General features: G+C 41.0%; 2 protein-coding genes across 2 annotated transcripts; one reads left to right on the top strand and one right to left on the bottom strand.

The window, feature by feature from the left end:
* Positions 1–2,763: 2,763 nt before the first annotated feature.
* LOC139459423 (uncharacterized) lies at positions 2,764–9,209 on the top strand. The gene is made up of 2 exons (XM_071240877.1): positions 2,764–2,821; positions 5,233–9,209. Exon 2 carries the CDS (start codon positions 5,242–5,244, stop codon positions 7,510–7,512), a length of 2,271 nt encoding a protein of 756 aa, XP_071096978.1. The 5' UTR covers positions 2,764–2,821; positions 5,233–5,241; the 3' UTR covers positions 7,513–9,209.
* Positions 9,210–10,508: 1,299 nt separating this feature from the next.
* Positions 10,509–23,027, bottom strand: LOC139459412 (polypeptide N-acetylgalactosaminyltransferase 13-like). The gene is made up of 10 exons (XM_071240867.1): positions 21,859–23,027; positions 18,762–18,931; positions 18,259–18,436; positions 17,619–17,819; positions 17,332–17,449; positions 16,941–17,129; positions 15,839–15,973; positions 14,090–14,188; positions 12,263–12,397; positions 10,509–11,775 (listed from the first exon to the last, which is right to left on the bottom strand). Exons 1-10 carry the CDS (start codon positions 22,176–22,178, stop codon positions 11,653–11,655), a joined length of 1,668 nt encoding a protein of 555 aa, XP_071096968.1. The 5' UTR covers positions 22,179–23,027; the 3' UTR covers positions 10,509–11,652.
* Between the last annotated feature and the right edge of the window lie 712 nt (positions 23,028–23,739).

The raw sequence follows: 23,739 nt of genomic DNA, 5'->3' as shown, positions 1-23,739 counted from the left end.
CTATAGGCTGCTGGTTATAAAATAGGTCGACTTCTCGAGCAGCTACACCAATCGGTCTGTCCCACGGAAGTTGGGCACACATGACAGGAGTGTACACTGTGCCTGTTATTTTTAATGTAAAATTGTGTGCAAAACTAACGATTGAATTGAGATATTGTTATGAACTGGGCGCAAGTAGACACAGTATTGGTCCAAACTCCCCCTAAGTTATTCTGCTACTACTACTACTACTACTACGACTACGACTACTACTACTACTTGTCCCTCAAGGTTCCTCAGATGACAACTGCTGTATTGTTCATCATAAAATCAAGAATATATTGCGATGTTCTCCTTTGTGTGCGACCAATACACCAATACAAGCAATGCGAAGATTCCAAACATGTACAACGTTTTTTACACGTTCTAACGCATAAATACAAGGAAATTATTAAGCCGAAACACATTTCGGTCTGATCGGGATCTGATGTTTTATTTGACCATGTGTGTATGGGTCGATGTTAAACGGACGGCCATCGGAAGGTCGGTGGTTCGATCCACTGGCCGCGTGATACCAAACGACTTCAAAACGATGGTACCTGTTACTCTGACGCTCGTCATTACGGGATATAATAGACTGGCCGGCTCAGAGTCAGTATACTGTGTCTGAGTTGGGTATCCATGTGGAATTGTGGCAGGGATATATCAGTCGGCTTGCACAACAGAACCGGCCCTACACAATCAGCAATCTAAAAAACACCAAAAAATCCTTATCCTCACCGACTCCCTCAGTGGACTGCAAGCCCTCAAAAATAAAAACACAAACTAATAAATCAAATACTCAAATGCTCAAATGACTTAACTTAGGCAGGCAAACAATTCGAATTCACGATAGAATTAGGATCCCCACCCATGTAGGAATCTTTGCCAATGAAAACGCCGATAAAGCAGCAAAGTTATCCCTTAAACTCCCAGAAATAAGCCTAAACTTACTTATCTCCAAATCAGAAATTAAAAGTGTCACGAAACAAAAAATCACCAAAAAAATGGCAAAATATATAACTTAACTCAAATAGCCAAATCAGAAAAGTTCTTAAAAAACACCTAACCAAACCAAAAATACTACACCCATCAAAAAAATCGACAGAATAATCACTAAACTACAAACAGGCGACACCAAACTAAATAACCACCTTAAAAAAAGGTAAATTACACGCAACAGGAACCTGCCCACATTGCAAACAACAAGAAACACCAGAACATGTACTCATTCACTGCACACACCACTAAACACACCGAACTACACTACAGACCACCCTAAATCTTAATACTGCCTTAGTCGTATACTCAATTAAAACAGGACTAATTAGTTGCATTTAAACCCAAAATAAACTAATAAAACCAAATCACGTAAACAAACAAACCACCCACCACAAACAGCTCCCTTAGTTCGCCTCCGACCCACTCAATATTACTGTATATGCAACCCTTAACCCCCCCCCCCCCCCCCCCCCCCAACCCCCCCCCCTGGGTTGCACCACCACTTCCTTTTTCCCCCTTTCGGAACACATTAAATGGCCTGGCGGGCCCGTGTGCGACATACGCTTGCAGTCGGAAAGCGCACGTAAAATCTCCAATGAAGTAAGTAACAGAACCGGCATTAGTACAAGCAGCCACACACACACACACACACACACACACACACACAAACACACACACGTGCATGCATGCATGCATGTGGGTAAATAAAATAATCTTGAACGCGTCTTTAATCCCATTTCACCTCACTTCGCTCCAAAGACAATACATACACGCACATTAACGTCAAAATGTACGACTCCTTCTTTTGAAATCTTCCTGCGAAAGATTACTCAGATACTGAGTATGGACTAATGAATATTTGATTTGATTGCATTATAGATTGGTTAATTTACGATGGGGGATATCAGCTTTCTCCAGGCTTGATGTCATGGTAACCCGACGACGTGAATCGATGTTCGTACTATCGACCCCTACTTATCACTACCTCTTTCTAGAGTTGCTCGCAGGGTATCAATCTTAAGCTTAATTATTAATTAATTATAAATATGTAATTAGCCTTTATAACAAAGGAGTAATATAACGATGCAGTTGAGGTTGAATGAGTAGATGTGTACTCAGACAAGGGCTGAGTTTCGCATAAGGCACTGATTACTTTGGCTAGTTTTGTTTGTTTGTTTGTTGTTTAATGCCGCACTCAGAAATATTCCACCTATGTGGCGGCGGTCTGTAAATAATCGAGTCTTGACCTGACAATCCAGTGATTGACATCATGAGCATCGATCCACGCAATTGGGTTCGATGACATGCATCAACCAAGTCAGCGAGCCTGTCCACACAATCCCGTTAGTCGCCTTTTATGACAAGCATAGTCGCCTTTTACAGCAAGCATGGGTTGCTGTAGACCTATTCTACCCCAGATCTTCACGTGTGTATTTACGATGTATTTATATGCACAAGAGAACTTGCTTGGTATTACCTAGTACAAATTGACTATCTTATGTGTATCAGTCCAGTCGGATCGGCCTTAGGCCAAGGTTTAGTAAAACTGAATAATGTTCAGGTAATGAAATAGTTATGATAATCATATACTACTAGACTCAAGTAACTTTAAAACTAAAGTCGAATTATGATTGAATGTAGTGTGTACATTAACTGTTATCATTATGACTACCAAGAAAGTCGAGAGTGTTTGTTTTTTGGTGGTATTCAAATTTCAAAGTTAGGAAGTAATGCCCCTTTATCAAGGGAAGTAACTCCATGACGGATTTTATTTACAAAACAAATGACACAAATCATTAACGTAAGTTTGTTTGAAAAACAACAACTAGACTACCATTTTGCATGACAGTAATGTTATTTATTACCTAATTTATTAGTTGAATTAGGCTGATACGAGACCATTAGACGAGTATCAATGTAATACTATAAGCTAGGTATTAATACAGAACCATTAGCTGATATACGGTATTACTATTGGCGCGGTTAGTACATTCAAATACACCGGCTCCAGTCCACAGGTCCCTGAACTATGAAGCAGGATTGTGATATTACGGAAACGCCCGACCCATATGTCTATTTACATGGATCCGTTGTTTCAGTAAAATCACACTATCCAGTATCTTGCTTCAGGAGTCTGAGAAGTCGTGCTCCATAATAGTAACCCTTTCTCAGCAAGCTCGGAAAAATACTGTCTTTGTAATACATTCATACCAAGTAAGTGACTGTGTTAAGATCTGAGTAATTCCTTTAATAGCATAAACACTGGAAACTATCAGATATTGTCATCTTTCACTCGTCAAGAGGGCAAAATTGCTTATATTCCTTCTGTTGCATGGTAACAACAGATGGTTTATTCCTGTCATAGATTGATTCCATATTGCCTTAAACCATACCAGTATACGGCATATTTTGTTTTACAAGTGTTGAACACTTACTTGTTGAAATTATCTAGACGTATTCCTTTGTAAAAATACGAGTGTATCACACATACAGAAGCTCATATACAATGTACAATATCATAGATCGCCCTACCTTTAGAATACAGTACCACAAACTTTTCAAACACGTGACAATAGCCTATGACATAATTTGTAGTATTTTGTTGCCAATCACACCGGCGAAACAATGCCCTGTGACGTCAGGGGTCATCGAGTGTGCATAAGCTCCTCCCAGTGATCTATCATCTCTACACGAAATGTCATTTAATACGCCAAGTGCTGGGGAGAGTTTTGAATATTTGTTTACTGAATATAGCCTGCGGTGGCGCATTTTATAGCAAGCGCCAGTTTACGAAAGCACTTTTCTTAGATATTTTTTATATCGTTTTTCTCGTAATTCAAGGGGCTAAAAGGGTTATAAATGGGAACTAATATACATATATTATTTTTTCGGTGCATTGATTTTCATTATTATGCACAAGAATGTAGTTTATTAGGGATATTATAGTGATGCTGAACACATCCAAATATCGCTAGTGTTAGAGTAGATTACCCCGAACTCTATCCTTAGCCCTTGGATCCCCTTTACGATCAATCACCCCATTTTCGATCATTACGGTTAGGTACCCGTTTAGTGGCTATTAGGTTACCCCGAAATCCCCGAATTCTGTCCTTAGCCCTTGGATCCCCTTTACGATCAATCATCCCTACCCGTGAATCTACCCGTTTAGTTTCTCCTAAACTTAATTCTTCACACAAAATCATCGAGTAAAAAGAATTACATGGTTTTGTGTCGAAAACTTTCACTACTGGAAACTGTCCTGGAACATTCACACAAGCCGCTTTCACCGGCTACATTTTTTCAGTACTGATACAAAAGCGAACTCACCGTTGTGTTGTCACTAGCCATGCACATGCCTCCCTCGTTCCTTACTATGATCCACATCATCCTTACAGTGTTCCCTACCACACTTTTTGGTCACAAAATCCACCCGACGAATTATTAGATAAATCGTCATTCATGCGTAGTCGCAGGTTTGACGTCTGACGTCTGACGCCTTGAGCCGTTTTCATTTCGTGCCGTATCGGATCATTCCTCGCCACTCGGTATCTTGTAGATTACGGAATGGGATGATCGTTCCAAATGCCATCGGGATCATTCGTAAGTGTCGATAGACTAAAGTCACGAGACATCATGCCTACCCGTAACCTTCGTAAAGGTCCTTCACCTATTCAACCCTTTTCGTTCAGTTCCGTAACGTCGTAGGCATGACTAGGTAAATTTCCACCTTGTTTTACAGTGTGGATGTAGCTCAGTTGGTTAGCTGTCGGGCTAACAATCCGAAGGTTGCGAGTTCGCGTCCGACGGATTCTCACAAAAACTGGTTGCTTGTCTTTGAGACATGTGACCTACGGCAGAGATCGTCCTCACGAGAAGTTGTGGTACTGTATTCTAAAGGTGCTCCAATAGATCTATAGCCTACTCAATGACCTTTTTAAAGAAACTCTTTTAGGTTCTCAGAACGAACCGTGATCTAAATGATGTCATGATTTGCATGTTAGGAAATATGACTGTGAAAATGACTTAGGGAGCAATTATCTCTGATGTTTCAAGGGGAAACAGTTCATTATTTTAAAGATACTTGGGCACCTGTTTGTGTTGGAAAAAGGAATTGAGTTCCTAAACATTAAGAAAACAAATGCTGATCATGAACCACTCTCCTGTCTGGAAGTAATGATAGTCTTTAAGAAATAATTGTATCTTATTTTTCAGATCTGAAAAATGGAGTTCCTGTTTCCCATAGATGAGAATGTCTACTACAATGTCTCTCTTGTGTTTGCCCTGTATCAGTGTAGGCTACACAATACCTCATCAAGGACAGATGCTGAGGACCCAGATGTGATTGTAGCTGAGGATGAGGAAGGTGATGAGGATGTGTTTGAATCAGCAGCATCAGAATCATCATTATGGGGAAAAATCAAGGGTTTCTTTGGAAGCCCACAGGATGAGACAGTTCCTCTGGAGAAACCTGTTACAATCACTGAGCAAGAATGTGTCACAGTTATCAACTTCAGTCAAGAACGATCATTCAATGCAAACATATTGCTAAACTGGACATGTGTTGTTTTGGCAACCTGTGTCTTAGCCATGTTAATATGGTTCCTCTTCTATTGTTTGATAAAACGGATGTATGGAGGTAAGGAAAAACAAGATCAATCCTCATCCAGGGAGGAAATAGCTGCTGAGGTATCTGAAGATTTCCAGTTTTCGCAGTCTGGCATGGAGGATGTTCTATCACCAGGTGTTGAGTTGCCAGCACCAACAGATATAAAACCGGCTCCAAATAAGTGTGCCATGACATTAACCATAATAAAACCTGGATGTAATCATGAATTCATAAGAGTCAATAAAACTGATACAAAATGCTTCCTATCATCTACCGTTGACAAGTTTCTTTGTGAACTGGATAAAGCTTTGGGTATCTCATCGGAATCCTTTTCAAATCAACCCATGAGTATGACTCCAAATCTGGCTACTAGTGCATCATCAGGTGCCATCAGTAACCTGGTATCTCCAAGACTTGGTCGTCGCAGTACCTGGCGAAGACCAAGACAAGGCTCCCCCTCACTGCCTCTTGGAGACCTGAGTCTTATGGGAGATGACCAGACTACAAAGGATAAACATGCTTGGCACGAAGTTGAAAGAATGAACACAAGGCTTGGTTGGTCATCCTTGAAAACTGATGACATTGATTTTGGAAATATTGAAAACAGAAATTTAAGGGATGTTCTCACCTTTCATATCAGGAACTGCCCAGTAACCACAGAACAATGGTTTGCTGCCTCTATGATTGTTAATTACACATTGTTGATGCTAGAGAAAGAACTTCATAAGGCTCCATCTAGTTCCAGCTTTAGGTTTGTTGAATTCAAAGGTATAGGGAGTGTTGCCAAAGGTCTGAAAATATCTAAAGCTAATCAGTTTGACACTGCTATGATCATTCAGCCATCTGAGTGTGTGCTCAACAATGTCTTATACCACAATGTGTCTGAAGATATTCCATCAGGGAAGGTGTTGCTCTCTGTGAAGGACATGAAGCAGGAGAAAAAGCAGAAGCAGTACACAAAGAGGGCATCTGTGTCGGATTCCATCGGAACCTACCTCCTGCCCAAAGAGATTCTGACTCTGTGTAAGGAGCTGGTGGACCAAGCCATTCAGAGATTGATGAACAGCAACAAGAGTCTTCTTGACAGACTTCCTTTCTCAATCCGTACTGCAGCTGATGGTGATTTGCAGCTTATACTGGATACTAGGATGCTGCATGGCCTTGGGCTTGGAATACCAGAGATTGGCATTAGATTGTGTCCAGCCATTCCCTTGATGAACACTAGTCTGTCACTGCTTCCTACTGTGTATGCTGTTACTCCTTGGGTTGTCAAGCAGCAGGTGAGAAGACCCTCAAGCAGTTCCATGAGAATATTCCGGGACAGGGTGGAGAGTCTTGATCCTGATCTCATGTGGAACCTGTCTTTCTGTGATCTGGAGTCTTCCTACCTGGCTGCTATGGACCAGAAGCTGCAGCTTGCTGGAATCACAGGCTGTCACAAGATCTGTCTTAGAATCATGAAAGCTTTGTTCACAAGTGGCTACAAAACATCACTTCTCAGTCGAGGAGAGATCCAATCCTACCAGCTGGAAACCATTTTGTTCTTTCTCCTCCTGGAGAGTGCGCCATGTAACTGGACAATGGAGAAACTGGCTGACAGGGTGTCAGACTGTGTTCACTTCCTTAGGTCAGCTTTACAGAGTATGTGGCTGCCTAGTTTCTTCGTCAACAACCCCCACCTAGAGAAGCAGATGCCAGCCCTGAAGCTGTACCCTCTTCTGACTGGCGGCAGACAGGACAACCTGCTGGCCAACATGAAGCAGGAGACTGTGGAGAAGGTCATCAGCTTCATAGAACAGAGGCTGCAGGAGGTCGGCCTTCAGGGCTGCATCAAGGAGGAGTACTCCCTGGAGATGTGGGAGTACGAGTTCTTCATCTTCGGATAAGATCTGTCCGTCTTTATATTGAACTTATGAATATAATCATAACGTTTAACAGTTTTCAATGATTTGATCATAAAAATAGTATCAGTGGAACATCTGGAAGTTCAGCATGTCATTTAGTATGTTTAGCCTTAAGAATATTTTTTCTGTTACCTTTTCTTGTCAAGATGTTTACTTGATCATGTTGATAGAAATAACTTGTCTTCACTGTCATGGACATAATAGATGAGAACCAATACCTAAATGACAGTTTAACTGCATGTATAACACTGGAGAAAATATATATATGCATATTAGTTACATGTAATTAGTACCACCAATCATGCAAGGGCTGAATAATGAGAGCTTATCCCACATATTTTTATACAAATTTACATTGTCAATCAAAAGTTTTCACATGTTTAATGTATTTGGTTATGTTCTGTTAGTTTATCATGTTTGTTAGGATGACAAATGTTTCTACAAAGGAAAGTAGTGACTGGATAACGGTTTTAAAAAAAAAGATCAGATATTCAAGCTATTTATTGTGTTATGGATAATTGCCTATTTTACTTTATTTTACATTATTTCCATGTTTTAAATCATTTCAATTTATTTGACATGTTCTGATCATTCATATCTCCAAGCATCAATGATTTGACTGATAGAAACTTATTAAGGATATACCAGGCCCGAAAAAATGATTTTACAGTTAACCGTCTAACCCATTTATTACCAGTAAATAGTGTTTCTGTTTTTATCAGTGTTTTTATTTGAACTTACAAATTCCAAAACAGCAACTATGATAAATAAGTTCTTTCCAACTGAAAAATGCTGACCAGTTTTTGCCTTAGTGTCTAAGGGCATGTTACCATAGTTACTGGAATCAGGTGTTTTTGGTTTAGCCAAATGATTCATATTGATACATACAGTAAACTACAGTCATTATGAACTCAAAGGTACCACTAATTTAGTTTGTTATAACCGTAGTTCGCTATAACCGTAGTTCGCTATACTTTAAGCATATATACAACATATATACAGCAAATGGAAAGGACTAAGTAAACAGTTTGTTATAAGCGTGTTCGTTATAAAAGTTAACTGTATATGATGTCGTCCATATTTTCCGAAAAAATGTCCGCATCATGTCAACTATTGTTTTAAGTTAGTGGAAGCGCTTGGCATGTGCTACGTTCTGATACCTTGACACCATGTATACTGGTATGATCACGTAGTTGCTTGTGATGTGGAGAAGCACAGTGAGTCACCAGATTTCATTTGCTGCAATTCATTTCAAAATAGTTTTGCATTATCTTAATATAACTACTTTCATTTTTGTAAAAATGTATGTTGGTTTCTGTTACTTTTGAGGCTGTACCCAGCACCAATGCAAATTGTTTTTGCCAAGACCTTATTTTTTCCAGTTGTCATCCTAGCAAACAATGCTTGTTCATGGAACATGTTTTCAATAGATATAATCATGAATGCATTTTTGTGATGTTCAAAACTATCATGCCAGACTGTTTTTGTTTTTTATTCCTCTGATTGTCCTCTGACAGTGTAGCATAATGCAGCTGATCTTGGAATCAATTTAAGGACTATAACTTTATTCATCATGTTAATGTCTGTGTTTTGTTTTTGTGTATATTCAATAATGTTTGAATTCCAGTGTTTTCTGCTTTAATATATGCAGGTGCTTGTTCAAAGAGGTTGCCAAAATATGTGATCTGACACTTCTATTCTTTGTTTCTTTTTATAAAACATTACATTTTTATTGCATTCTATTTATCTTATCCAGGATGAAGCATGTGTTTGTTATCACTTTGTTATTTTATTACTTTTATCTTTATAATGTTCAGTTTTTATCAGTGCAAGTTATATCACTGGGTGGCCCAGTCATCTGAGCAATCAGTCATCATCAGCAATACGTTGTACAGAGTTGTGTCCCTTGGGCATGGTAGAAACGTATGAGCATGGGTTCGAATCCCGGTTCACGCTGATTATGTTTCTAGGTTTGTCAGCACCAGACCTGTGTCTGTGGGTTTCACGGAAGTGGTTAACATCTGAGACCTGCATCTCTCAGGCTTTCCTCCCACATTAATCTGACACGCTGTGATATAACTGGAATACTGTTCAAAGCGGCATTAACCAAACTCACTCACTCACTCACTTTTATTTCACTGCTAGATATGTTTAACCAAGTTTGCTTACCTTTCACTACTTATGTTGACATATACTACCCACATTATGTAAGAGAGTTCTGCATTTTGCTGGCATCCTTTACGTCAGGTCATTTTGTGGCATCCAAAGCACCACAATTTGAGGTGCACAGTTGCTTCCCTTAGACATGCTAGGATCCCATGATCTTGGTTTGAATCCCAGATTCAGTCTGATGTTTCTTGGTTTGTCAGCACTGTACCCTTACTCATAGTGTCACCAAGGTGGTAATTGTCAAAGACTTGCATCACATCAGGCTGACACTCCATGATGTAACTGAAATACTGTTCAAAATGTCCCTGCACCCAACTCACTCACTCATGCAGTGGGTACATGGCATATGTGTCAGTAGGACATGCCCAAATGTTCAGGAACATACAGAATGATAAACCAGGACACTCCACCTGAACGTAAGTGTTCCTTATGCTCTGTGGACATAATTGTTCCTTATATTCTGTGGACATAAGTGTTCCTTATATTCTGTGAGTAGTATAGGTTGTAACTGTGATCACACACGAGGACAGTCTTAGTCACATCTGGACTATTTGTGTACCCAAGTTGTACTTATATTGTTTTGAAGGAATAGGAATAAACTGTTGAATTAAACATCATGTTTTTATTTTCCATTTGCACGACAGTTATTGCAGATTATGGTAAAACCGTGTAAAAGCAAAATAACACGTTTTATTAATTACAGCTTGACATTGACAGTCAAAATAACTTATGACTGAATGCCTCTGACATCGTGTACAGTTACTAGTATATGGAATGATGTTACAATCATCGCCAAAAAATGGAACAAAATCGAATAATTTGAATTTATTGTGATAAACAAAATATCCATCCTAACATGCTTGAATGTCATGTTATGTAATTGTACATATACTATGTCACTCCCCTGTGAAGGTCTTCGTTAGAATTGGTCTTCAGCTTGTAAGAAGTGACTAACAGAATCGCTCGGCAATATTCCAGTGATATGACGGCGGTCTGTAAATAATCGAGTCTGGACCAGACAATCCAGTGATTGACACCACGGACATTGGTCTACTAAATTAGGATAGGATGTAATACATCAATCACGAACCTGACCACCCGATCCAGCCTCTTACGACAAGCATGGGTTGTTGAAGACCGATTCTAACCCGGATAATCACAGGTTTATATCACATGAAGACATTACATGTTTGTACTGCAGGAAACTGATTCACAAACTAAATGTAAAACAATAAATTGTCATATTCTCTTTTAACAAGATATCTGAAAAAGATGTAAAGATAACCAAATTTCAAATAATCCGACTTGGGCAACCTCGCCAATCACCACTCACTCACTATAGTCTTACACCCCTAACAAAATAAATAAGAAGATCCTGAAGAAGGTTACCATGCATGGCTGGCTACACCCACTTGACGGATAAGTGAAAGAAGCGTTTTGTAGGCCGATCGGACCAAACTCATTTTAGGTATTCAACCTATCGGGGTGTTACCATTGTCATATTGCTAATTGCCGCGTTAAACAAAGCAAGTATGTCGTGGACTCTGCGATTAGCTTCTTTCAGATCTTCCTCAATCTCAAATATATGGATCTTGAACAATTTTGTGTTCGAGGTTCGGGGTATGTAGATAAGTCTTGCAAATTAACATCAACTCTTCTTTCCAACAATCCGATCAGATCTCTTTACAAAGCCCCTCGGTCCTTCTTGCAATCTTCACCATGTTGACTTGTTGTTGAAGTGTTTGCTGAAGACGTCACAGGTCTGGGTTCGATTCCCACGCGGTACAATGTATAAAGTCACCGGCGTGATCTGGCTTGAACATTGCTGGAATTGGTGTACGTCAAACCCAACTCACACTCTTAACCATGATACCCTACACCTGTAGCTGTGTTAAAGGAGAAACCCTGTCGGGTGTTTCAGAACTCTCCGTCTTTATAGGCCTCTCAGTCAGGTCATTTGTTGTGGTCAAATGTCCACTGTTGCGACGTGCTGTTCCGGACGCATGGTGCCATGATAGGATAGCCGTTAAACACATCCAAACACAAACCGCTTGCCTCTTCACTCAACCATTTTGTCTGAAACAGTGATGGCAAACTCGTAAATATCAAACATCAACGCCAGAGAATAACCAGTCGCGTTTATCCGACAACACCGATTCCATCGATCGTAAAAGACATAGGGTGAAAATTATTTGAATAGATCACTGAAAGTCAGTGATGAAACCAGGTGTTCACGAAAAGGGTAAGGATATCCTGGCCAATCTATCCTAACTCAGTTCATGTCAGCTAACACACTATTAGGGGCACTTCACCCTAGGCCAACTAGGCCATGTTCAAAGGCCAACTAGAGTGACACGATAATCGGATATTGTTGTTATCCATTGACGATCATCTCTTTAACAGTATCAGAAGCTGATTGGAGAAATCCTGGGTATCATTTCAGGTGACTATACTTGAGTTGTCCAGATGACCAAAACATAAATTACCTGATTGTAAATTAACCATTGACACAAATAAACGAAAAAAGATGTGATTATTAGATATTATAAAGAGAATGACAAACCTCGTGGTGCAACTTCCATATGCTGTGTTGGTTATAACATTCCTTAAGTAGAGGCCTCTCTCTGTCTTTGATAGTTCCAGTGCTGACACACAGCACGGTTGTTCTCAGACGACCGTCATGCATCAGCGAGAAGCCCTTGAAAACATAGCATGGTTACCATACTACTCAACTTGATCACATTTGACGTTCTATTTAAATATACACTATTAGAATCAGATAAGAAATACCCCTATCAAAAGTGGAGTAGTATATTTGCAATCCAAAAATATCTTGTAAAACATGACAACTCTAATATGACAATAAACATATCACCGCTGTAATTCTACAGCTGCTACATGTACTGTTGCTAAATTTACTACTGCTAATGGTCCTGCTACTACAGCTACGACTAGGGCTACTACTACAGTTATCATTGCAGCAACAATAACAAAAACGGTACCTACCTCTACTTATCAGATATTTTCATATTCTATTGTATTGTTTCATTGTATTGTCAGGTGAGATTTACCTGTGTGTTGAGACCATGATTACATTGTATTGTCAGGTGAGATTTACCTGTGTGTTGAGACTATGTTTACATTGTATTGTCAGGTGAGATTTACCTGTGTGTTGAGACTATGTTTACATTGTATTGTCAGGTGAGATTTACCTGTGTGTTGAGACTATGTTTACATTGTATTGTCAGGTGAGATTTACCTGTGTGTTGAGACTATGTTTATATTGTATTGTCAGGTGAGATTTACCTGTGTGTTGAGACCATGATTACATTGTATTGTCAGGTGAGATTTACCTGTGTGTTGAGACTATGTTTACATTGTATTGTCAGGTAAGATTTACCTGTGTGTGGAAGTCATATTTACATTGTTCTGTCAGATGGATTACTTGGGTATTGAGGCCATATTTACATTGTTCTGTCAGGTGGATTACCTGGGTATTGAGTCCATATTTACATTGTTCTGTCAGGTGACTTACCTGGGTATTGAGTCCATATTTACATTGTTCTGTCAGGTGGATTACCTGCGTCTTGATGCCATATTTACATTGTTCTGTCAGGTGACTTACCTGGGTAGTGAGGCCATATTTACATTGTTCTGTCAGGTGGATTACCTGCGTCTTGAGGCCATATTTACATTGTTCTGTCAGGTGGATTACCTGGGCATTGAGGCCATATTTACATTGTTCTGTCAGGTGGATTACCTGCGTCTTGATGCCATATTTACATTGTTCTGTCAGGTGACTTACCTGGGTATTGAGGCCATATTTACATTGTTCTGTCAGGTGTATTACCTGCGTCTTGAGGCCATATTTACATTGTTCTGTCAGGTGGATTACCTGGGTATTGAGGCCATATTTACATTGTTCTGTCAGGTGGATTACCTGGGCATTGAGGCCATATTTACATTGTTCTGTCAGGTGGATTACCTGCGTCTTGATGCCATATTTACATTGTTCTGTCAGGTGGATTACCTGGGCACTGAGGTCCTCTTTACATTGTTCTGTCAGGTTACTTACCTGGGTATTGAGGCCATATTTACATTGTTCTGTCAGGTGGATTACTTGGGTATTGAGGCCATATTTACATTGTTCTGTCAGGTGGATTACCTGGGCATTGAGGCCATATTTACATTGTTCTGTCAGGTGGATTACCTGGGTATTGAGGCCATATTTACATTGTTCTGTCAGGTGGATTACCTGGGCATTGAGTCCATATTTACATTGTTCTGTCAGGTGGATTACCTGGGTATTGAGGCCATATTTACATTGTTCTGTCAGGTGGATTACCTGGGTATTGAGGCCATATTTACATTGTTCTGTCAGGTGGATTACCTGGGTATTGAGGTCCTCTTTACACTGCTCCATGAACACCCTCCCTGGGTACAGGCCCTTGTGGTTATCCAGGCAAGTCATGGTCTGGTCGTTTTTCAGCTGGATAAATTGTAATTGTATTTTATTTTCATCCAGGCACAGTTACACATATGCAGAGGTGTTGACATTTTACAAATGATACTATTTGACACATAACACTCATTGGGAATGCCATTATAATACAGTAGGTTGTATAATACAGCAGTACTGTACTTTTTGATGACCTCATAGAGCGGACATACAAATCAATGCTATAATACACACCTGTTTAATTCAATTGTGGTTTGCCTTATATAAACAGGTTAGAGTTTGAGTGAGTTAGAATTTAAAGTCACATCGGCAGTATTTCTGACATATCGTGACTGATAGTGAGTGAGTGAGTTGGGTTTAACGCCGCTTTTAACAGTATTCCAGTTATATCGCGGCGAGTCAGCTTAATGTGGGAGGAAAGCACCGAAGTGATGCAGGTCTCAGACGTTTACCACTTCGGTGAAACCCACGAGCACGGGTATGGTGCTGACAAACCTAGAAACATAATTGAGGCGAACCGGGATTCGAACCCACAATCATAGGTTTCTGGCGTGCCCAAGGGACGCAACTCTGCACAGCGAATCGCGGCGCCTTAGACGACTGGGCCACCCGTGCCCCTCGTGACTGATAGAGGTTAGAACAACGACGTAGATGTTATATAACACTGACAGAAGTTATACCATTATCAAGGCGTGTGTGACACTCTCACAGTCATCATTCAAAATATATGTAGTCCGACACGACTCTAAAAGATACTCTGCAAGACGTAGCCATCTTCTCGAGGCAAGGGAGTTAACGAACTTGGACAGTCAGTTATCTCCCTTGCCCCGGGAAGAAGAGGCGTTGTATGTGTCGATGTTTATTATATTCACGATGTTAACAAAGCGTTCGTTAGTCAAGCCTATTGACCGGCTCATTTCCGAAGAGGTTACTTGCAGGTAACATCGCGAACACTTGGTAGATTTCTTGTGATTATGGAAAGGTTTTTTCGATTTTATGTAAAGCACGTTGGAATGCTGGTAGGGACATTGTCGCATTGTCGCGCTTTTGTTAATTTTGACACTTTTTACTTGTTTTTGTAAGGACGACAACGCGACAATATACCTTCCAGGATTCCTTGGAGCACGGATGAAGTTTTTTGTTTGGTTTGTTGTTTAACGCCGCACTCGGCAAAATTCCAGTTATATGACTGCGGTCTGTAATTAATCAGGTCTGGATCAGACAATATCCAGTGATTGACATCATGAGCATCAGTCCACGCAATTGGGATCGATGACATGCATCAACCAAGTCAGTGAGCCTGACTACCCGATCCCGTTAGTCGCCTGTTACGACAAGCATAGCCGCCTTTTACGGCAAGCATGGGTTGCTGAAGACCTATTCACGGGTCGCACGGATGAAGTGGGCGTCTAAGTACGACTTACTGATGTCATCACCACATGGTGGCAGGTTGTTCACACACGTCTGGATTACGGATTATGACATATACTACTCAAAAGAGGTTAAAGAACACCCAAATATTTCATGTTACTAGTACTGTGTATCATGCCGACTATTCAAAAGAACTCAAAGAACACCTGATTCTTTCATATTAACTACAGTAATATTAAAGAATAGGATGTTCTTTAACTTCTTTTGAGTGGTATATGTGGGAAGTTTTGTAGGTGTCGTGTTACTGACCTTCCCCCATGCTCTGACGTCCTCGTCATACACCAGCAGCTCGGGCCACACGTGCTGCAAGAACCAGGAGAAATCCCGACACTTGAGCCGGTCCTTCAGTGCCAGGCGGGAGGACAGGTCTCCAGCGTCAAGGGTCTGGAACGGCAAGCTCGAGGTGTAGGGACTTGTCGAATAGGATTATTTTTTGTTTGTCGGTTAACGCAGCATTCAGCAATAGTAAAGTCATGTGACGACGGCCTGTAAATAATCACATCTGGGCAAGACAAACTAGTGATCGATAATGTAAGCAACGATACACGCTATGGGGTACGATGACATTAGTTAGTGAGTGAGTGAGTTGGGTTAACGCCGCTTTAAACAGTATTCCAGTTATATCACGGTGTGTCAGCTTAATGTGGGAGGAAAGCCCGAAGTGATGCAGGTCTCAGTCGTTTACCACTTCGGTGAATCCCATGAGCACGGGTATGGTGCTGACAAACCTGGAAACATAAACGGGGCGAACCGGGATTCGAACCCACATTCATAGGTTTCTGGCGTTTCAAAGTGACACAACTCTTCACAGCGAATCGCGGCGCCTTAGACGATGGGCCCCCCGTGCCCCAACGATGACATTAAATCAACCCAGCCACCCCACCGAGCCTGACGGCCCAATCCATTTGGTCACCTCTTACGACCAGTAAAGGTTGTCGGGGACTTATCCCTACCCTGAATCCTCTTAGGGTTGTCAAATATGAGGATGCATATATAGATAGATTCATGGACTATCAAATGGAATAGGCGAAGTTACGATAAATAGTTGAATTTCTGCTGCGGGAATTGCTCATCACATAATGTCAAACTCACGCAACCTTACAAAAGTATGGACTGTTTTGTGACCGAGTGCCGCTCAACCGGAAGTGATCATATTTCCTTTATAAAATAATACAAGCATTGTGTTTGTTTGTTTGTTGTTTAAGGCCACACTCAGGAATATGCCAGCTACATGACGGCGGTCTGAAAGCAATCAGTGATTGACATCATGAGCATCGATCCATGCAATTGGGATACCACCCGATCCCGTTACTCGCCACTTACGACGTGTGTGATGACCTTGAATACCCACCTCCATCTCCGGGAACTGCCGATACACGAATCTCTTGTACGGCCCCATCCACACCTCTACTGCACGCTTAAAATTGACCAGTTTGGTCTCGTGCCTGCCCCCTCCCGGGAAGGTGTAGGGCTGGGGACGCTCGATGTGACCTACGTGCGAGCATGGCACGTGCAGCAGCTGACCCCCACACATCCACACCTGGAAAAGGATTATTTCCTTACAGTTTATACATACTTGTATATGAATATGTGAATTTGTTTTACTCATACTGTGGATGAACGAACGAAAGAACGAACCGAAGGAAGAAGGAAAGGACGAACGAACGAATTCATGTATAATGAAGAAGATGATGATTATACATGTACCAACAACAACGTTTCTAGCAGGAGAATGACCTCACCCTCCAAGCCATCTCAATATTCTCCCCGCCCCAAATCTGCATCCCCTCGTCATAGGCACCGATCTCCGCGAAGTAAGCCTTGTCCACAGCATAGGCCGCTCCAACCATTGACACACCCCTGCCCAACCAAGAGAACAGTTATATTCGACTAAAATCACATTATTATATGAAAATATCAAAATCAAAGCCCAATTTGTCAAAGATCCACGTTTTCACGAACACTGCCTCATTAAACTATTCAAGACATATTTTGTCACCAGGTAATAGTCCGTCGTGTCAGGCGCTACCTTCTTGGACTGTGTCGTTGCTCTCCCAGTTGTTCAGGTCGGAAGCCGAGGCCATAGAACCCGAGCTTCCACTGAAAGCCGTATCTCATCACGTTGTCCTCAGCCACGTTGTACTGAAGAGTCCGAGCATCCACCTTGTCCAGCACACTCATTGCCAGCGTCTTATTGTTCTTCCGGATCTCGTTGAGCAAGGGAGGTAACCTGGGACCAAACGATTCACTTCAGTTCTATAAAAGTTATAATTTACATTACAATTTTAGATATATATTTTCTTACTTCACTATTTTTTACGGAGGGCGCTGCTACATGTTTGAAAAGATTGATATGAGGACTATGGGAAATAAAGTATGGATAGTACAGTCACGTGAAGATTTGAACAGTCCTAATTTTTCTTCAACAAATTGCGATTATCAATCCGGTTTGCCAGCGTATGTGTCCAAAACAAAAAGAAATACCAAATCAAAACCCACATAAATGCAAGAAACGTTTAGAAAGACATTCCGTTCTTCGTTTGTATTGTATACTTTATCCCATCCAACGTTTCTAATTTCATCAATGTTCTGTGGTGTTAATGTATTCCTGGTGATTGTAAGGGCCCCGCCAACTATCGGACTATTGGACCTAGGCTGGCACTACCCACCAGTCAACTTGAACTTCCATGTGGCTGTCGAGGAAGACGAGCACATCACCCTTGGCTTCCTGCCATCCTCTCAGCCTCCCTTTGATCAAGCCTCCCCTCTCGGGCATGCGCACAACCTTTACCTTTCCGTCTTGGAAATGGTCCGCGATGTACTGGTCCAGAGGCTTTTTCAAGACATCTGAATATTGAGCACATATTATTTTAAACGTAATACTAGAATCGTGTTTCCATTCTTGAAGCCATTTCTGTGATGGATAAATGGGGTGATCAGGTCAGACACGAGGTACTATTCAACTTGGTGCCCAATTTGATGCCGATAAATCAAACCACGATCTAACATGGATTAAAGGAAACCCTTTCGAATATTCCAGAATACACACAGGATATCTGCTAACTCCAGTTTTATGAAGTGTATTCCCTAGGAGTTAATGACTACCCCTTTTATGTTACATGATCCAGAACTAAAGTGGAAACTCTGCAAAGCTTCTCCTTGGAAACCGTACCTAGACTGCTGGCGTCATCCACCAAGATGATTTCCTGCAGCAGTGGTGGCGGCGTCCTGGTGAGGATGCTGTAGACTGTCCTCAGTAGAAGTGAGCGCCACTCGTTATGGAAGGGGATGATGACACTGGTTGTTGGCAGCTGAGACACGGGGTATATCAGGCTGCCACAGCTGGATAGGAAGGAGCTGGACGTACATTTCTATGCCAATTGCATATAGAAGTCTTTGATAGGCATTTAGAAGTCTTTGATAGGCATTTAGAAGTTGGGAGAACATGAACGCATCACACTTGTTTATGTAACTTCTTTCCTTCTTTGTACGACGTGTCAGAGCTACTTCTTGCTCCTTCATCAGATAATTAACCTGATGACAGAGCAAAACGTATACAGCTCTCAAATGTCGTACAAAGAATAAAAGAAGTTACTATCCATAACCAAGTGTCATGTATTCAATTGTATATATTATATGCCGTATGTGACTAGCTATAAATATTTGTTCACAATTACAGATCACCACTTTTTGTACATGTATATTGACGTGGTCTTTGGCAGTAGTTTTTGTTCATTTATCGCGTTCCTGTGTTCATTTTCACTTTGAAAGCAATACAATAAAAGCGACAAAACCCATTCCATGTTCAGAAGAAATCTCTGCTAAAACAGCCTAGTGTATAATTCCGATTATATCACGATCATGTGTTTCTGAATCACTATCAAATAATGATGACAACTGGTGTTCGGAAAAGGTGAGCGTCTCCTGCACACACTTACAAAGGCAAGTCAAGTGTTTACCCGACAATAGCACGGGAAGGTATGCTACAAGACGATAGATGTCTTTAATCAATATTTTTGTATTTCGTCACAGAGAGTAGTTGTCAAAGAATATTTCGTTGATATCATGTGATCCATACAAGAGAAATATTTGTCCAGTATGTGGCGACAATAGCTTCACAGATAAACTATACTTTCAAACGATCAGGAACGTTTCCCTTGTAAACTATCAGCATAAAAGAATTCCAAAATAACCTTTAAAAAACTTGTTCCATAACGGTTTAATGAGGGATCGTTCAATAACGGTCAAATGGCCAATTCCCTTCCACTGATTTCCCCACCTGAAGTAGAAATAGAAGGGACAAGCTAACCTGCCTTGTCTATTTAATATTGAAATATATGCATACGATTTAGAGTGACATGAAACTCTCCACGAGGGTGCATGACAGGAGAGATGCCTTCACATTTCCAATAGTCAAATTTCTCTTTGTGTCGAGCGATATTCCAGCAGCTCCAGCCTTTGGTGTCTACATTTCACAGCCTTTGAGGTACAATCGTGCATTCACTTTCTACTATGGCTTCAAAACCCTCATACGACTCTTGTTCAATATTTGTTCGATCAAAGCCTCAATAAAGCTTTCACAAGGTTTTGTGGAGACATATAGAAGATAATTCCAAATTTGAAGTCATCAGTGACACAAATCGGAATCGTCCGATGCAATTCCGTATTTTGAATTGTACCAGATATTCCCGTGTCTTTGACAGTTGACAGTTGACTTGCCTTTGCATGTGTTTGTGACCGGAGCCACCGGTGGGGCAGATTACGCTTACCTTTTCGCGAACAGGTAGTGTCATCACTATTTGATAGTGATTAATTACACGTGCTTATGATGAAGTCTTATGAATATGGAAAGGGTTTGGGCGCTTTTAGTTGCACATTGGTGTGCCGATTGAAATAACTTTATAATGGTATGACAGATGCATCTCGCGAGTAGTATGCTAGTATGAATTTATGTATCATTGACTGTTTCAAAGTCTTTGTAGGCATTTAGAAGTTGGATATACACACTATAGGTTAGATGATCTTAATACTATAATGGTAATGCTACTTTTACACACAAAAAACTACTTATCTAGATATCTTAAAATCAGTACATTCATACACACTTCATTCCAAAGGTTTAAGCTAACGTGAGACTATTAATACCGTATGTGTATTAATCTTCTACTCATTACACCAAACTGTTGTCCATGAACCAAACTGTTGTCCATGACCTCTTGCTTTTGTTAACATATTTAGTTTATCATCATGCATTGGTTTGTGTAATGCCTTCATGAATATCACTTGTATGCTCTGACTGAAAACTTAATTGTTATACATACACGTGGACATGTCTTCAGCTAAGGTCATGTATGTGCAAAACGTTATATGTTCTCTACTCCAAACTGATGATGTGGATATGATGTTGGATATGCTGTTTAAGCTCTCTGTACTGTTGTTCCATGTATTTCGCATGAGTGTTGAGACATATGAAATAATTTATTGTAAACCCCTTCTCATACAGTAAATTTATAATGTCAAGGTTGCAGTGTAACTATTTATCTATTATTCTATACATGTTGTACTACTAATATGCACTGGATAACAACTGTCTGTTTGTATATGTATAATAAAGAAGGTGTATGTAAAATAAAGATATTGATATCCATAATAGTCCTTGTGTGTGACACCGGATTATGCTGTGGATGTGAACGTCCTTTACTCGTTGAAGGAAACACTGAACTTGAGTTGGAATCTCCTTAATCCAAGAAACAAAGCTACTGGCCTGTCAAAAACCACACAATTGTTTCTTAGGTTTCAAAGTGGTACCGTCTGAGGTGTGAGGTGAGGTGAAATGGAGTTTAACGTCGCGTCCAAGATTATTGCATTGCACGTGCATGTACGTGTGTGTGTTTGTGTGGCTGCTTGTACTAGTCCGGACTGATGCCGATTTATAGTGCTAGCTCACTGAGATACCATGCCGCAGTGTAACATGAATACCCCACTCAGACACAGTATACTGACTCCGAGCCGACCAGTCCTTGTTTTAGCCCCTTAATGCCGAGCGACAGACAGGGTAACAACAAGTACCATCTTTTAACATCTTTTGGTATGACGCGGCCGGGGATCGAACCCCGGACTTTCCGCTCTCCGGGTGGACACTCTACCACTAGACCACGGAGGCGGTCCGGTACCGTGTGAGATCTGAGTCAGACTGTGTTGACATGTCCTGTGGCGACTGGAAGGTGATATTCACAACTCACTCACCTTGCAGTGGTGGGGTGACCTACCTTGGAAACCTGGTATCAGGGATGCTCCTGTTGAGGCCGATGAGATCACTGGCCAGAACATTCACTTTAAACGTCTCCATGTACTGCTCCGCCAGCTTCAGCTCCGTCCCCACAAACGTCATGCCCCTCCCGTTTTCCCCATTCGCGTTTAAACCAGGATTCTTCCACCCCTGAACCTGGATGTCTAAACCCTTATTCGGATCAGGTGCACGTTCCTTCTTTTTGAAAGACCCGAGTATCCAGTTGAAGAAAAGTCCGCACAGAAACACATGGAGAAAGAGGGTATATATTTTCGCACGGAACCTCATGGTGTTTATCATGATGTTATACCATCACAAGAGACAGATGACGAAGATGAAGATGGGGATGGTTATCTTTTATCCCTTGCATCTTCATACTGCTGAAACCATCAATATCAGGGACAAGCTTGTGCTTCTTCCCCAAGGCAGCAGCCGTGACATTTTAATTTGGAGCAAAACGATCCAAATGTGTAATACGGTAGTCGTTCAATAACCCGTATATACGAAGAAGCCCGCTGATGGTAGAATCATGCATTCAGAGCACCTGACCACAATAGACCTCAATGGCTAGACCTGTTCTCTAGAGGAAGATGTTAACTGTTTCAACATGTATTGTAAGTCGGGGTGCACGATCACTGTAAAATTGATTTTTGAAACTTGTAAACGTAGCTGCAGCCGAAGGGCATGTAGATGACGTTTATCAACGGAATGTGATCTTGTTACTCAGTGCACCCAATGCATGTCTCCATCCTTCTCAGGGTTGTCTTAAGTCGGTCAGCGTGTCACAAGTCTGTTATGTCGCCGAGCTGGGGCATTGTGTTACAAAAGTAACCACATTATATTGACCATGACAACATCACTGTCCAGTCATCACAATATGTATACAGCACTACTGTTCCAGCCACCACAATATGTAATCTCCTCAGACAACTCCTTCCTCGGATGTAGCAACGTTGACAGCATCAGGATGTACGCCATCAACACGTATGATGTCCCCTTTCTGCAAGCACTACTCAATGACATACAGGGCTGACGGCGGCTGGCTGAACTCGAGGCACAGATGTTGGAACAACAAAAACTCCACAATGAATGATCCCTCCTCGGTTATTACTTGGAACAAACCTACTTTAACATTGTTACATGGTCTTTGCTGGTACACATAATAATTAGAACACACATAGACATGTTTTACAGATTAATTTAGATATATCAGTTAATCGATAGAATCGATAGACGTTTTATGACTTGGTTGTCGCTGTAGTCATACCTTAATGGTCTGGTATGAGAAGGTAATCGATCGAGCCAGAGTAGGTAACATCTGTGTGTAGGGTTCGCTGTATACAACAAATATGGGAATTTTATTGAATTACGTGCGGTAACACGCCCGCTGTGTTCGGTATTATAATAGTTAGTGTCAACGTGGCCAATTCAGACGAGAACGATTGTCATATGATAATTCAATTCCGCTAGATGATGAAATGTATGATTATGCATGGTTGAGAAGTGAGTGAGTGAATGAGTGAGTGAGTGGTGATGCTTTTTAACGCTACAGTCGGCAATGGTCGAACTATATTATAGTGACTTGTAAATACTTGAATCCAGGCAGACATGTGACATGTGACATGTGAGAGCATATACAATGCAAGGGCGGATCCAGCTTTTTTAAAAGGGAGGGGTCCAAAATATCAATATCCTCTCTCAGATAGTTTTACTGCCTACAGCATACTACATTTGGTTTTCAAAAGGGAGGGGGGAGGTAGGGCACCCACACTACAGCCCAAACTTAGCCCCCAGTGACTATTTCCTGTTCCGGGAAATGAAATCTGCCCTACGTGGAAGACGCTTCCAGGATGACGAGGAC

The sequence above is a fragment of the Haliotis cracherodii genome, unplaced genomic scaffold, assembly GCF_022045235.1.
Source record: "Haliotis cracherodii isolate W230 unplaced genomic scaffold, xgHalCrac1.p SCAF_1, whole genome shotgun sequence".
NCBI lineage: Eukaryota > Metazoa > Mollusca > Gastropoda > Lepetellida > Haliotidae > Haliotis > Haliotis cracherodii.
The sequence above is the reverse complement of the archived record's forward strand: the minus strand, read 5'-3'. Positions and strand labels throughout refer to the sequence as shown.